The 13,319-nt window shown below is 53.7% G+C and overlaps 2 protein-coding genes and 1 long non-coding RNA gene across 6 annotated transcripts; 1 reads left to right on the plus strand and 2 right to left on the minus strand.

Moving 5' to 3' along the window:
- Window positions 1-1,191: 1,191 nt before the first annotated feature.
- PRAF2 (PRA1 domain family member 2) lies at window positions 1,192-3,836 on the minus strand. Its single transcript, XM_002719908.6, has 3 exons — window positions 3,627-3,836; window positions 2,377-2,594; window positions 1,192-1,948 (listed from the first exon to the last, which is right to left on the minus strand). Exons 1-3 carry the CDS (start codon window positions 3,803-3,805, stop codon window positions 1,809-1,811), a joined length of 537 nt encoding a protein of 178 aa, XP_002719954.3. The 5' UTR covers window positions 3,806-3,836; the 3' UTR covers window positions 1,192-1,808.
- A 586-nt stretch (window positions 3,837-4,422) lies between these two features.
- Window positions 4,423-9,309, minus strand: WDR45 (WD repeat domain 45). Of its 4 annotated transcripts, none has more exons than XM_051827102.3 (11): window positions 9,170-9,309; window positions 7,694-7,765; window positions 7,487-7,561; window positions 7,298-7,402; window positions 6,420-6,525; window positions 6,219-6,313; window positions 5,689-5,768; window positions 5,360-5,568; window positions 5,180-5,281; window positions 4,948-5,093; window positions 4,423-4,700 (listed from the first exon to the last, which is right to left on the minus strand). In XM_051827102.3, exons 2-11 carry the CDS (start codon window positions 7,746-7,748, stop codon window positions 4,591-4,593), a joined length of 1,083 nt encoding a protein of 360 aa, XP_051683062.1. In that variant the 5' UTR covers window positions 7,749-7,765; window positions 9,170-9,309; the 3' UTR covers window positions 4,423-4,590. The 4 variants fall into 4 exon arrangements, with proteins under 4 accessions (XP_051683062.1, XP_051683060.1, XP_069923147.1 ...); XM_051827100.3 differs by having other exon boundaries at window positions 6,420-6,528; XM_070067046.2 differs by having other exon boundaries at window positions 7,694-7,828.
- A 451-nt stretch (window positions 9,310-9,760) lies between these two features.
- On the plus strand, window positions 9,761-11,596 carry LOC149119599 (uncharacterized). Its single transcript, XR_016227993.1, has 2 exons — window positions 9,761-9,938; window positions 11,433-11,596. It is a non-coding gene; the product is annotated as an uncharacterized LOC149119599 (long non-coding RNA).
- Window positions 11,597-13,319: the final 1,723 nt, after the last annotated feature.

Below are 13,319 nucleotides of genomic sequence, written 5' to 3' on the forward strand. Positions count from 1 at the left end.
GCGCTGTGCCGATCCGAAGCCAGGAGCCAGGTGCTTCCTCCTGGTCTTCCATGTGGGTGCAGGGCCCAAGCACTTGGGCCATCCTCCACTGTCATCCTGGGCCACAGCAGAGAGCTGGACTGGAAAAGGAGCAACTGGGATAGAATCCGGCGCCCCAACCGGGACTAGAACCCGGGGTGCCGGCGCTGCAGGAAGAGGATTAGCCAAGTGAGCCTTGGTGCTGGCCTGGCTGCTCCACTTTTGATCCAGCTCCCTGCTAATGCACCTGGGAAAGTAGTGGAAGATGGCCAAAGTGCTTGGGCCCCTGCACCCATGGGGGAGACCTGCAGTTCCTGGCCCTCCTGGCTCCTGGCTCAGTCTGGCCCAAGCCTGGCCATTGCAGCCACTTGGGGAGTGAACTAGCAGATGGAAGACTTCTCTCTTTCTCTCTTACTGTGCCTTTCAAATAAATTTTATAAAAGACTGGAAAATATATTAGGGTACTTCAAAAAGTTCATGGAAAATGGAATTAAAAGATAGTCACTTTCCATTAAGCTTTTGAAGACTTCATAATTTTAAAAGAGGTTTATTTTACTTGAAAGGCAGAGTGATAGAGAAGGAGAGACAGAGGAATCTTCCATCTGCTGGTTCACTCCCCAGAGACCCACAACAGCCAGGGCGGGGCCAGGCCCAAAGCCTGTAGTTAGGAGCTCCATCTGGGTCTCCCACATGGGTGGCTGGGGCCCAAGCACTTGAGCCATCACCTGCTGCCTCCCAGGCACATTAGCAGGGAGCTTGTTCAGAAGCAGAGCAGCTGACTGGAACCAGTATGGGATGCAGGTTTCTCAAGGGGCAGCTTAACAGAGCGTGCTCAATGCCCAGCCTCCCCTCATATTTTTACAGGAAGAAAAATAATACCATGGAAGTAGCCTAAGCCATCTGCTTGTGGCTTGCCAGGTGACATGGGGTAACTCCTTTGCCTCTGCTCAGATTCACAGCCAACCTCAAACAAGAACTCTTAATAATGCAAATGATGATAGTAAACAGTGCCCCTAACTTCTTCCTTAGGCTTTCACACTGATCCGGAGGTAACAGGATTGAGGAAGGGCCTCAGAGATCACCCATTCAGCCCACATAGTTGACAGCCAGCCAGGAAGTCTCTAGGCCACTTCCTCATTGACATAAATAAGGACTTTACCCAGGAGGCCCAGATTGGCTTGGAAGATGCAACAGGTTTTATTGTTGCGGTAATACTGATATATATGCCCCACCTCCACTCAACTCCTTGGTCCTGGCCACTGTGGAACATGGGAGGGAGCGGGTGGTAAGGGGACTGGTTGGGGTCACCTGGGACCAAAGGTTCAAACAGGGTCAGGTTGTTTGACTCCACCCCAGCGATGGGCTGAGCATGGGGCTTTGGTTCAAGATGTCACAATACCTTACCCCAGACCCCAGCTTTGGGGCTCAGCATGGGAGATGGGCCAATCCCACATTGGGGTTAGGAGTGTCTCTGGGTCCACAGTTTGATGTTGGCCATGGATGTTGTGGTCTTAAGCCCCAGATTTGGGGCTAGATGTTGGTGGCTTTGGTTCCCAAGTTTAGGGCTAGGGAAGACTGTGGTTCCTGGGTAATGGGTGTGTGTGTGAGAGAGAGAGAGAGCCTAGTTTGAGACCAAGGCAGGGCTGATATAGATGTCTTGTTCTTTTTTGGGGGGGCGGGGGCAGGGCAAGGGACTCCAGATTACTAGTTTGAGGGCTGGGAAAGGGCTGAAGGTCTCAGGTGGGGTTGGGAGTTAATATTCTCCACGTTGGGGCACAGATCCCAGGCCCTTAGGATCCGGCCTCCTGCTCTTGTCCCAGTGCCTCTAGGATGAGCCCCATTGGCGTCCGCTTGAGACCAATGCTCTCGATCTTGTTCTCAATCTTGTTTTTAAGGTTGCGCAGGCGCAGGGAGGCGTGCACCAGGATCACTGTGGGCAGTACCAAGAGGGGTGGGGTCAGTGGGATGAGTCCTCAGCCCACACCAGTTGGGGCCCACAGAAGGGAACTGATGCCCTGGTAGAGTAATAGAATGGTGAGTGGCCAGGGTAGCTCTGATCATCAAAGTGTGGCGGAATAATTCTCTTTGCGGGGGGGGGGGGGGGGCGTGGCCAGGGAGGGCTCTTGGTAATGGGGACCTGGCCAGTGGAAGGCACTTAATACCAGGAGTGATCCCCAAAGAGGTGGCAGTAAGAGGGGTGTTTCCCAAAAGGGGGTGGGGTGGGGGAGTCAAGACAAGAAAGGCACTTTTAAGCCATGCCTCCTGGGTTTTCCAGCCCCCTCAGCCCAGGAACTAGGGCAGGCCAGGCCTGGTGCTTTAAGTACAGGTTGGCCCTTTCCCGCAGTAGTGGAGACTCACGAAGCACTGGCGTGGCGATGCTGAGTAGGAAGGTGTAAGCGCCGCCGGCGAGCCAGAGAACCAGGAGGCTGACGGCCAGCACCGCGGCCATGCAGGCAGCAGGGTGGTTGCGACGGCAGCGGCGTATGGCTGCACGGGACTCGGCTGCCCACGTCAGTATGCCGAGGGCTGCCACCATTGTCAGAGCGCCAAGGAGCGTGTGTTGCGGGCTCATGTATCTGTGGGGACAAGGGAACTAGTTGCCCAGACCACCATCCACCCGATCCTGAGCCCCAAGACCCTTGGGTCCCCCGTCTCTGGGCCCTCCGATGCAGCAATCCTGCTAGTCTTGTCTCCTACAGGTCCATCCTCCAGGGCTTCCGCTGCCTTAGACCCCCTGCGGGCCCTCGTTTCCTCCGTGTCATTCCTACCCTGCGGTCCTCCCATCCCCGCTAGACCCCTTGGGCTCCCAACACTCACTTTCCTTCTGACTACCTGCCCATGTCCCCCATTTCTCACCCAGTCCCAGAGCAGCTTCCTCTGGACCCAGGGTCCCCACACTTTGCCCTCTGGTCAGGCCCAGGGTCCTCACAGGACCCCTGCCGGACGCCCCCTCCAGTCTCGCATTTCCCTATGGATTCCGTCCCCCCCCCCCCCCCCCCAGCACTGCTAGAATCCTCTCCTGGCTTTGGGTCCCCGCCCAAGTCCCTCCTCCAGATCCTCCAGCCTTATCTGGTCTTCCCTCTGGGCCCAAGTTCCCCCACAGGCACTGGCTCGAGGTGCATTCCAGTCACAGCTAGGCTCCCCCTCCAGGTCCGGATACCACACAGGTCCACCTCCCACAAACCTTCAACTTCACCGCGTCCCTGGGCCTGCCCTGACTCCTCCAGGGCTGCCTTTATCTGGCGCCGTTACTCATATCAGCCCCGCCGTCCCCTACAGACTCTCAAACCCCCTTTCGGACCCTCCTTGTTTTCAGGTCCGCCTCCCAGCCCACTTACCCCCTTCAGTTCCTCACTTTTTCCATCTCCCCCGGGTCTTCCCGCCAGACCCTCCGTTCTCCACAGGCCTCCCCCGGCCACGATCCATCCCCACCAGGCCCTCTCATAACCAGGTTCCACCTCCTTCAAAAGCCCTCAGACCCTCCATCTCTACTAATGTCGCTCTTCCCGGCCCGGTGGCCCCCTCCCCCTGCCCCTCCCCCACCAGGTTCCCCCTCCCCATCCTCAAAGGCGTCTCCGACCAACCGGCGCCTCACTCCCTCCCCTCACCCGGCCACTGCGAGCGTGAAGCCGAAGCACAGAAGATAGTTGGTTTGATAGTAGAGCAGGTTATTGATGACACGGTGACACCACCGTTGTGGGTCGCATGGATCAGGAACCGCCAGACGCGCCGGCCCCAGAACAAAGTCGTCCAGGGCGCGTAACGGTGGCAGCCGTACCTCCGACATCCTGTCGGTTGCTGGACCAGCCTGAAAGGCCGCCGGACTACAACATCCGTTAGCCCCTGCGCACCGCGAGGCACACTGGGAAATGAAGTCTGGACTGGGCGGGCTTAATGACCTAGGTGAGCTGCGCATGCGCCGTTACCCACGTGACGGGAAACGTAAACAACGGCGTATAGTGAGGCAGCAAGGGTTGCTGGGAAATCAAACCTCAGCCACGAGGCGGGACGCTCCCAGCTCTTCAAATTCCTAGCAGTTCCCGGGTGAGGCGCCACGCAGGACAGTTCTGGGCGGCGGCTCAAAGTTTCCAGACAGGCAAAGACAAGACAGCAGGGACTGTCAGAAGGACCAGGGCGGGATTTTACTTCCTTCCTGTCATAGTCCAAGAGGGTCACGCCTCTCCTGGAAACTCCATGCCCCACCCTTGAGCACAAGCCATAAATGCCATTAAAGAACCTTTTACTCATATTAATTGCATCAGAGATCATCTCTTTCTGGGAAGCTTTTACAAATCCCCAGGTTGGATTAGGCTGTGCCCTCTAGGTTTCCCGCAATTCTCCAGGCGGTTCTGGTGCCTCCCCGAGTTCCTGGCCTGGCCCTTTGAGCACAGAGTCATCAAGAAATACTTGGGGAAGTGAGCTGTTTTATTTAGACACAGCTATGCTGAGGGGGGCAGTGGGCACAGGCCCCATTAATGCTTACTAGCTGGTGGCTTCCACAGCAAACCCCGTCCCCAAGGCTCAGCTCCCACAACCTGCCACGGCAGGTCCCTAACACAGCCCCTAAGGTCCTTAAAAGTCATCATCATCACAAATGTCAAGGTACACGTCGAAAGCCTCTCGGTTGCAGTTTCCATCGGGAGTGAAGACGTATTTGTGGAAGGTCCCATCTACACAGATGGCTGGGGAGGGGGAGAGGTGATACAAGGTTAGAGACTGCACAGACACACAGTCCAGCCCCCTCAGGTGTCCCATAGCCTAGGGTCTACATCCAGATCTTTGCCAAAGTACCCCCTACCCCTTACTGATGGAGCTCAGTCACACGCTCTGTCCCCCTCAGGCTTCCCATGGCCCTAGAATTCTTTGAGGTCCAACCTGCAGGCCTTTTGCCCATGCAGTACCCCCAAACGAGCGGCGGTTCCCACTCACCAATCACAGAGTTGACATTCTTGGAAGTATTCCGACCGAAAGCGCAGATGCAGGCTGACTCAGCAGGCACAGTGAAGCTCGCCAGGCTCCACTGAGAGTCCACGTACTGCCCAATCATGGGCCCCACCTTGCCCACGCGAGCCAGCCTGCAGGCAGTACTGGCTAAGCCCAGGTGTGGTATACAGGCAGGGGGATGGGGGCATGGCGGGTGGGGGGGCAGGTGGGTACTCACGCGGAGCGGCGGTTGAGGCGGGTATCCTTGAGAGCAAAGATATGGACTGTGCCCTTATCGCTGGAAGCGCAGAGGAAGGAGGAGTCATGGCTGAAGTTAATGCTGGAAGACAGACCCGCAGTGATGTCCATGTGTCACATGAGTGGGGTCACCAGCTCACCGTGTGTTCCCTGTGCTCACCAGTAAAGAGTGGCAGGGTCAGTGCCTCGGCGCAGCTCCACCAGTTTCTCCTTGGACTGCGTGTCAAAAAGGCGAATAAGGGTGCCCTTCTGGGAGGCCGAGGCCACTACGGTACCTGGCTGGTTCAGGGACATGCAGGCCACGTCACTCTGATGGGCATTGATGGTGAATGGAGCGGAGGAGGTGCCAGGCTTGGTGCTTGCCAGGTCCTGGGGTAGGAGGGAGCAGTTGGGACTTGGAGGGGCATGGAGGAGAGGGGCTGAGAGTCAACAGGTGGAGCCAGCCTGCCCACCTACCCCGCCGGTCCCCTCAGCTGCTGCACAGCTCACCACAAGTTGTAGACTCCCACACTTGTGTCCTGGGAACACGAGTAGTTGTTTCTCCAGGCTGGGGCAGAGGTCACAGAGCCCTGGTGGGGGGAGGGGGGATCAAAGGGAGGCAGGGGCTTGGCAGGGCTTCAGAATGGACAGAGCTAGGTTTTGGGCCAGACTTCAACCCTCAGGGACTTTAGGTCAGCTGCCATTTCTCCACCAGCAAGGCAAATTATCGCCCCCATGCCACTGTGGATTCCAGGAAGCTGCTGTGACGGCCCCTTGGAGGCCCAGGGCTCTCTGACACACCCACCCATGTCCTCATCAGGTGCTTCTGCTCTGCCATCTGGGGCACCCAGGGGTGGGGCGGGGTCTTGGATGGGGAGAGGGAACTGGCTGAGGACAGAGAGACGGGTAGATTGAGTGTGGCATCTCTGCAGTGACTCTTCCTGCCTCTTTGTTTCTAGCACGTGTGTCTCTTCCTCTCACTCATTTTTGCCCCATGCACTGTCTCCTGCCCTTACACCCACACATCTGGGCCCTCTCACCCTTGGGGTTGTCCCGGGTGTCAAACTCAAACAGCTTTCGAGGATTGTCGGGGAAGGAATACACGTAGATGCGGTTCCTCAGCACGATCACAATCCTGGGGACATCACACAACACAGTGTGGCCACGAGCTGTGAGGGGGAGGGTGTTGGGAGGCCAGGGAAGGACCTCCTACCCTCCGCCCCACTCTGCCTCAGGCTCACTTGTCATGGCGCATGCGTACAGCCAGCACAGGCTTAGTGAAGGTGAACTCCAGCACCAGCTTGTCCTTGGAGTCCTTGCCCTCCCGGGCATCATCCCAGATCAGCACTGCTGGGCAGGTAGGTGGGTGGGTTTGGGAAGCCAAGGTTTATGGTGAGGGGAGGTCCTTGGTGACACAGGGCACACCTCTACTCCCCCACAGAACCTTAACTCCCTTGTTTAACCTTTCACCGAAAACACCCAAGATGAGCCTCCCACAGCATAAACACTTGTTGATGCCTCAGAGAACCAGGTCTAGAAGCAGAATACTCACTGCCAGCTACGGAAATGGAGCTTTGAAAGGGTTGAGTGTCTGGCAAAGTAGGGACCCATATCGAGGTCTGTAATCTCCCCTCAGCAACTATTCCTGCCTCCAGGGTCCCAGTCCATAGTCCCAGGAGATTTCCATGAGGACTTCTAGGGCTCAGTGGCTCTCCTACAGTATCTCTTGCCATGTCCCAAGATTTTAAAACCTATTGGTTTGGTGACCTTGGATAAGTCACTTAACCCCACTGGGCCTCAGTTTCCTCTTTGGTAAAAATAGAGATGAATGATACTTCCTGCAACAGAGTTGCTGTGAGGAGTCCATGAGTTCAGACAAGCAAGCCAAGTGCTGGCAACAGGACCAGACTCACAGGAAGTAAACACTACCTAAGGAAGGACATGGCATACAGGAGACAGGTTTTTTTTTTTTTTTTCCTTTTTAATAAAAACAAAACATCCAGCGTCTCAAGCTACAAGATCCATGGCTTCCACGCTCTGACATCTCCATGCCTCGGGGCACCTGTGGGAGGCCGGGAATCCGGGGAATCTGGGGCATGGGAGTGATGCGGGCACTTACCTGAGATCTCTGAGAACTTGGGGCTGCTCCCACCGCCTACCAGGGCCAGCAGGTTAGAGCGGTGTAGCATCTCCACCAGGCCCATGCTGCCCACCTGCTCGTGGTCTGGACAGGGACCAGGGTGTCAGTGGAGGTGGCAGCCAACACCCAGCCCTTCTGCCCTTTGCTCCTCCCTTGTCAAAGGCTCACCAAGATGCCCCTTTTCCATCAATGGCTCCACATTGTAGATCCGCACACCTGTCTCCATGGCACAGCAAAAGCAGCCTGGGGGTGGTAGGAATCCATACTGCCTCAGAGAAGGCCCAGGTGGGAAGCTGGGGGCCCATGACCTACCTGGGACCCTTCGCTCCCTCCCTTCTCCCCTCCCACAAGGATACAGGTGGAAGCCTCTCTCACTTTGGTCTTGGTTGAAACGCAAGCTGGTCACTCCTCGAAGTGGCTGCTGACTCATGGTCCAGGATTGCTCCTCTGGTCACAAATGGCATACAGTCGAGAAGAGTCCTGGGGTCTCCCCTCCAAGTCCTCCAACTCCTGTCCCCAACAGATTTTCTTCCTCCACTCTGCCTACTCTTGGCCCCAGCAGAACTCCCGAGTTGACAACAATGAGGACAGTCCTCAGATCTCTGCTCTAAGCTCCCAACAGCATGGACAGGAACTCTGTCTTCTCACACTGACCTGGAAAACCTCCCCTTCTCCTTACTTGCTGGCTCTCACTGACTCATCAGGAGGTAATGGGGTCGAGGGTGCCCCAGTAATCATCCCTCCCCACCTGCAGTCAATCTTGGCCCCAATGCGTGACATGGCCCGGAGTCACTCCCCAGCTTCACAGCTGAACCTAGCACTAAATTTCACCTGTCAACAGAGGAGAATGGTGCTAGGACAAGTCACCTCTTCTTGCATCTCCCTGAGATGACTGGTCCAACACCTCCTCCCGTGGTTCTAACTCTACCCGAACACCTTTCTCCCTCACAGGCTTCCCCAAACCCTTCTCACACCTTGCTAACTTCTTGCATGGATGCCTCCTCATCCCTTTATGCCCTGAAGACATTACCTCACCATTCCCCTAGCACTCTAAATCCCCCGCCGCTGGGGCATCCTGTTTCTTCACTCTGACTTCCACCCCATCTCCCTAAGATTCCCCTCCTAGACCCCCATCCTCTCCCCAAGACCCTGCCGCAGGGTCCCGGCTGGTCTACTTCCGATCCAGCTCTCTGCTATGGCCTGCCAAAGCAGTAGGAGACAGCCCAAGTCCTTGGACCCCTGCACCTGCGTGGGAGACCAGGAAGAAGCTCCTGGCTTCTGGCTTTGGATGATGCAGCTCCGGCTGTTGTGGCCAATTAGGGAGTGAGCCAGTAGATGGAAGACCTCTCTCTCTCTCTCTCTGCCTCTCCTCTCTCTGTGTAATTCTAACTTTCAAATAAATAAATAAATCTTTTTTTTTTTTTTAAAAAGACCCTTGCCAAAGGCACAGCGCCCAAAACACCTGCCTAGGAAAACACCAACCTGAGACTGCTGAACAGGACCCAGTCCCTAAGATTCCTGCCCTGGAGCTCCATCCTCCCTTTCAAACCCCATCTCTCTAAGACCTCTGTCCAAGTGCACCCCCTCTCCACCCTCCAAAAGCCCAAACCACCTGGGTCTCCCCCTGTAACATCCTCCACCGGACAGCCTCACTCTCCCAAGCCCCATTGTTTCCACGCCCCCGCCCCCTCCCATTCCCAAAGCCTGCACTATCTCTGGACTCCTGCCAGGGATGCCTCACCCCTCTGAAGACCACCCTTATACTCCTTTCAATACCCCTGGTCTGAAACCCACCATCTACAAAGACCCCTATTCCCAAGGATCCCTTCCCTCCCCTAGACGCCATCCTACCCCGGGATCGTGGTCCTTCTGTCCTGATCTCCCGCGTCTCTGACTCCCAAGCCCCGTTCTCGGCGCCGCCCGCGGCCCGGCTTCCCTGACCTCCCGGGCCTTGGCGCCCGGCTCCCGTGTTTACATCAGGCCCTACTTCCGGGGGAGGGAGGCTGTGACCGGAAATGATGTACCTTGGCCAGAAAAGGAGCCCGCGGCTCTCTCGCCCGTTTCGCCGGTTTGGGGAGCATCGCGAGCAACTGTCTCCTAAGGAAGGCGCGGGAAGTGCAGGGAGGGCGGCTGGGGGTTCAGAGGCGGGGGAGGTTTCTCCAGGGCTAGACAGAGATACCCGAGGAGGGATGATATGGGGGAGGGAGGAAGGGAAGGAGAAAGAGAGAAACCCTCTCGCTAAGTGGGAAAGGGCGGAGCATCCAACTCGGTACCCACGGAGAGCTAGATGTGTTAACTTTCTGGACTAACTAGGCTTGGACCTCCGAGGTGCACTAGAGTAGCTGCCCCCTGATTGACGTACAGAGTTCCAGACTTATAGCGGAGGTAGGGGTGGAACCTGCAGACCCGGAAGGCTGAGTGAGACTTGCTCTCTTTGTCTAGGGAAAGACAGGGATGGATTTTGCGCTCCCCACCCCATCCTTCGCTGTCGTCTTTACAAAAGAAAAAAAAAAAAGAAATAGCTCTTTGCTGGTAAAAAGTCTGAATGCTTACTGTGGAAACAAAAGTTGCCAAATTATGGCAACTGGAAGTGTTTAATTCAACATTTGAATTTTTTGAGGTAAGTGCAGATTACATGCAGCTGTAAGGAAAACACAGGGAAATCCTGCAGTTGTATTACAATCGGGTATTAACACGGATACACCCACCCATCCTTTACTTTTTTCCCCAGTGTTGTTGATGCTTTCTTAATGCATACTTTGACATCTGTTTAATTCATTCTTTGTAACTGGCTTATGGTATCAGTGTAGCACTGTTGCGCTGTTGCCCTATTGATTTCAGGTCCTGTGTTGTCAACACTTCTGAACACATTTCCTTGTGAAGCTTGGTCCTGGAACCCTCCTGGGCATGACCCCATTGCTCTGCTTCACTCTCCTTCCCCATACTCAGCTTCTATTTAGCTTAATTCAGTTTGGCTTCTGCCCCTCCCACATCTCTGAGACTGCTCTTAACCAAATCACTGACGATTAATGATCTTGCAAAACAGCAGGAACTTCTCTACCCTCTGCTCTGATCCAGTTTCTTGCTCTCACTTGCTTGGTTTTCTGTCCCTTCTCTGGTTATCCATCCATTTGCATCCAGTTTCCAAATATCATGGTATCTTGAGTATTGCTGTAGTTTGAAAATGTCTCCTAAATCCATGTGGTGGGAATTTAGCCCTCAAATTCATGTTGATGCTACATGTTGAGGAATCTCCCTTCAGGACAGGATTAGTCCCTTCAGAGATGAATTGGTTATTTTGGGAATGGCTGTGTCGGGAACACTCCATCTCTTGTTTGGTCTCCGCATGTGATGCCTGTCCCTCCTGGGATGCTGAGCACATGTCAGTGCCATGCTGTTGGATTTCCCAGCTTCCAGAACTGTGAGCCAAATTTCTATTCTTACAAATGACCTGGTCTCGGGCCAGCGCCGCGGCTCACTAGGCTAATCCTCCGCCTTGCGGTGCCGGCACACCAGGTTCTAGTCCCGGTTGGGGCACCAGATTCTGTCCCGGTTGCCCCTCTTCCAGGCCAGCTCTCTGCTGTGGCCAGGGAGTGCAGTGGAGGATGGCCCAAGTGCTTGGGCCCTGCACCCCATGGGAGACCAGGATAAGTACCTGGCTCCTGCCATCGGATCAGCGCGGTGCGCCGGCTGCAGCGCGCTGGCCGCGGTGGCCATTGGAGGGTGAACCAACGGCAAAAGAAGACCTTTCTCTCTGTCTCTCTCTCTCTCACTGTCCACTCTGCCTGTCAAAAAAACAAACAAACAAAAACAAAACAAAACAAACCCAAACAAACAAACAAACAAAACAAATGACCTGGTCTCAGGTATTTTGTGATAGCAACAGAAAACAGACTAAGACAGCTATGACTCTGCCCCCTTTACTTTCAGAGCCAATAGTCTCTTCCTAGGTGACTTCATCTTCTCTGGTAGTCTTAATTGTTGCAAAGGTAGGCCCCCTAGTGTAGACCTCCCTCCTGAACAGCACATTCATATACAGTGATGACTTTTTGGACACATTCATGTCGATGTTTTAAAGCTTATCCATCCAAGCAGATCTCTTATTTCCTTCAAGCACCTTCCTCCTGTCCTCTTCATCTTACCCACTGGCACCAGAACACCCAGTTTGTCACTCAAGCTTGAGAGAAGTTACGGGATGGTGCTGTGGTGTAACGGGTTAAGCCTGCAGTGCCGGCATCCCATATGGGCGGCAGTTCGAGACCCGGCTGCTCCACTTCCTATCCAGCTCTCTGCTGTGGCCTGAGAAACCAGTGGAAGATGGCCCAAGTCCTTGGGCCCAGTACCCATGTGGGAGACCCGGAAAAAGCTTCTGGATCCTAGCTCCTGGCTTTGGATTGGCCCAGCTCCGGCTATTGCAGTCAGTTGGGGAGTAAACCAGTGGATAGAAGACCTCTCTCTCCCTCTCTGCCTCTCCTTCTCTCTCTGTGTAACTCTGACTTTCAAATAAATAAATAAATCTTAAAAAAAAAAAGAGTAGTTACATCATGCTAATTCCCCTCCATTGTCAAATCCTCTTGCTCCCACTGTGAAAAACCATGCACTTATAGTCAAGGTGGAGTAACAGAGACCAAAATGGCCCTGTCATGAAACACTCGTCTCCCCCAAATACCCAAATAAAGCAGACAAAATACACAAAGCAATGGTTGTTAAGACACTGGACATCTGGTACAGAAGGAAAATGACTCTTGAAAGATAAAAAGCAAGGTGAGCCCTACAATTGTCCCGTGTACTGTCTAGAGGGTTTCCTTACTGTGCTACAGAAGAGGAAACAGGCAGAGCCTGGGGTATTTCCTCAGCTGAGATATTCCAGCAAGACTGGGGCAGCTAGAGTTCAAAGGACGGAGTAGCAGGAGAGCAGCGCGTGGAGAGCCACAGACGTCTGTGGAGGGTTCCCCTTCAGCATTCCGCAGAGTACTTGTCAATACACGCATGGAAGACTCATCCAAGTGGATCAGAGGGAACACAGCCTGGCACGCACACGACGTCGACGCTGGTACCTACCCTCACCAGCCAGACCGGAAAAACTCCTGACTTACAGGATCTAACATACACAGAAGGTCTTGCCTCAGTCACGGGTCATACTTAGCTCTACATTTTACTGCTTCAGACCACTTAAACCATTGAAAGTCTCCAAAATATCTATAGAGGGAAAAATTCCCAACACCTAGAAATGTAAAATTTATGATGTCTGCTATCCAGTGATTACTAGACATTAGAAGGAGATACATGCCACAGTATTAATGAACCTTGGAAGTATTATGCTAAGTGAAAGAAGCTAATAGCAAAGGACTATATACAGTACGATTACATTTATAGCAAATACCCAAAATAGACAAATTCTAAGACAAGGAGTAAATTTATAACATAGTAACAGCTAAGGGTTCTAGGGTTTCCTTGGAGGGAAGAAAATGTTCTAAAAATTTTTTGTGGCAATGGGTATACAACACTGAATATATTAAAATACAGTTTATTGTTCACTTTCAAGGCTAAATTGTGTGATTTGTGGCTTATATCAAAATAAAACTTTTTTAAAGCAGGAAAACATGACAATAAATCAATGGAGGGGCCGGCGCTGTGGTGTAGCAGGTTAAGCCACCGTCTGCAGTGCTGGCATCCCATATGGTCGATGGTTCAAGTCCTAGCTGCTCCACTTCCAATCCAGTGCACTTAGGAAAGCAGTGGAAGATGGTCCAAGTCCCTTGGCCTCTGCACCCACCTGGGAAACCTGGAAGAAACTCCTAGCTCCTGGCTTCAGTCTGACCGAACTCCAGCTGTTGTGGCCATTTGGGGAGTGAACCAGCAGATGGAAGATTCTCTCTCTCTCTCTCTCTCTCTCTCTCTCTCATCTCTCCATCTCTCTCTGTAACTGCCTTTCAAATAAAAAAATCTTAAAAAAAGTTAAACAGACATGGGAGATATAAAAAGAATTTAATTTCCAAAG

Source organism: Oryctolagus cuniculus, chromosome X (assembly GCF_051225735.1).
Source record: "Oryctolagus cuniculus isolate XC-2025 breed Fujian yellow rabbit chromosome X, ASM5122573v1, whole genome shotgun sequence".
NCBI lineage: Eukaryota > Metazoa > Chordata > Mammalia > Lagomorpha > Leporidae > Oryctolagus > Oryctolagus cuniculus.

What these genes read in the sequence shown, in the direction of transcription:
- WDR45 (XM_051827100.3), bottom strand. Translation starts at nt 7,748, where the DNA reads ATGAGTCAGCAGCCACTTCGAGGAGTGACCAGCTTGCGTTTCAACCAA. An exon ending in GTGGGAGTCTACAACTTGTG is followed by an intron (nt 5,569 to 5,688) that starts GTGAGCTGTGCA and finishes CTCCTACCCCAG; the next exon opens with GACCTGGCAAGCACCAAGCC. An exon ending in GACCCTGCCACTCTTTACTG is followed by an intron (nt 5,282 to 5,359) that starts GTGAGCACAGGG and finishes TCTGTCTTCCAG; the next exon opens with CATTAACTTCAGCCATGACT.
- PRAF2 (XM_002719908.6), bottom strand. Translation starts at nt 3,805, where the DNA reads ATGTCGGAGGTACGGCTGCCACCGTTACGCGCCCTGGACGACTTTGTT. An exon ending in TTCACGCTCGCAGTGGCCGG is followed by an intron (nt 2,595 to 3,626) that starts GTGAGGGGAGGG and finishes TTGTCCCCACAG; the next exon opens with ATACATGAGCCCGCAACACA. An exon ending in CATCGCCACGCCAGTGCTTC is followed by an intron (nt 1,949 to 2,376) that starts GTGAGTCTCCAC and finishes TACTGCCCACAG; the next exon opens with TGATCCTGGTGCACGCCTCC.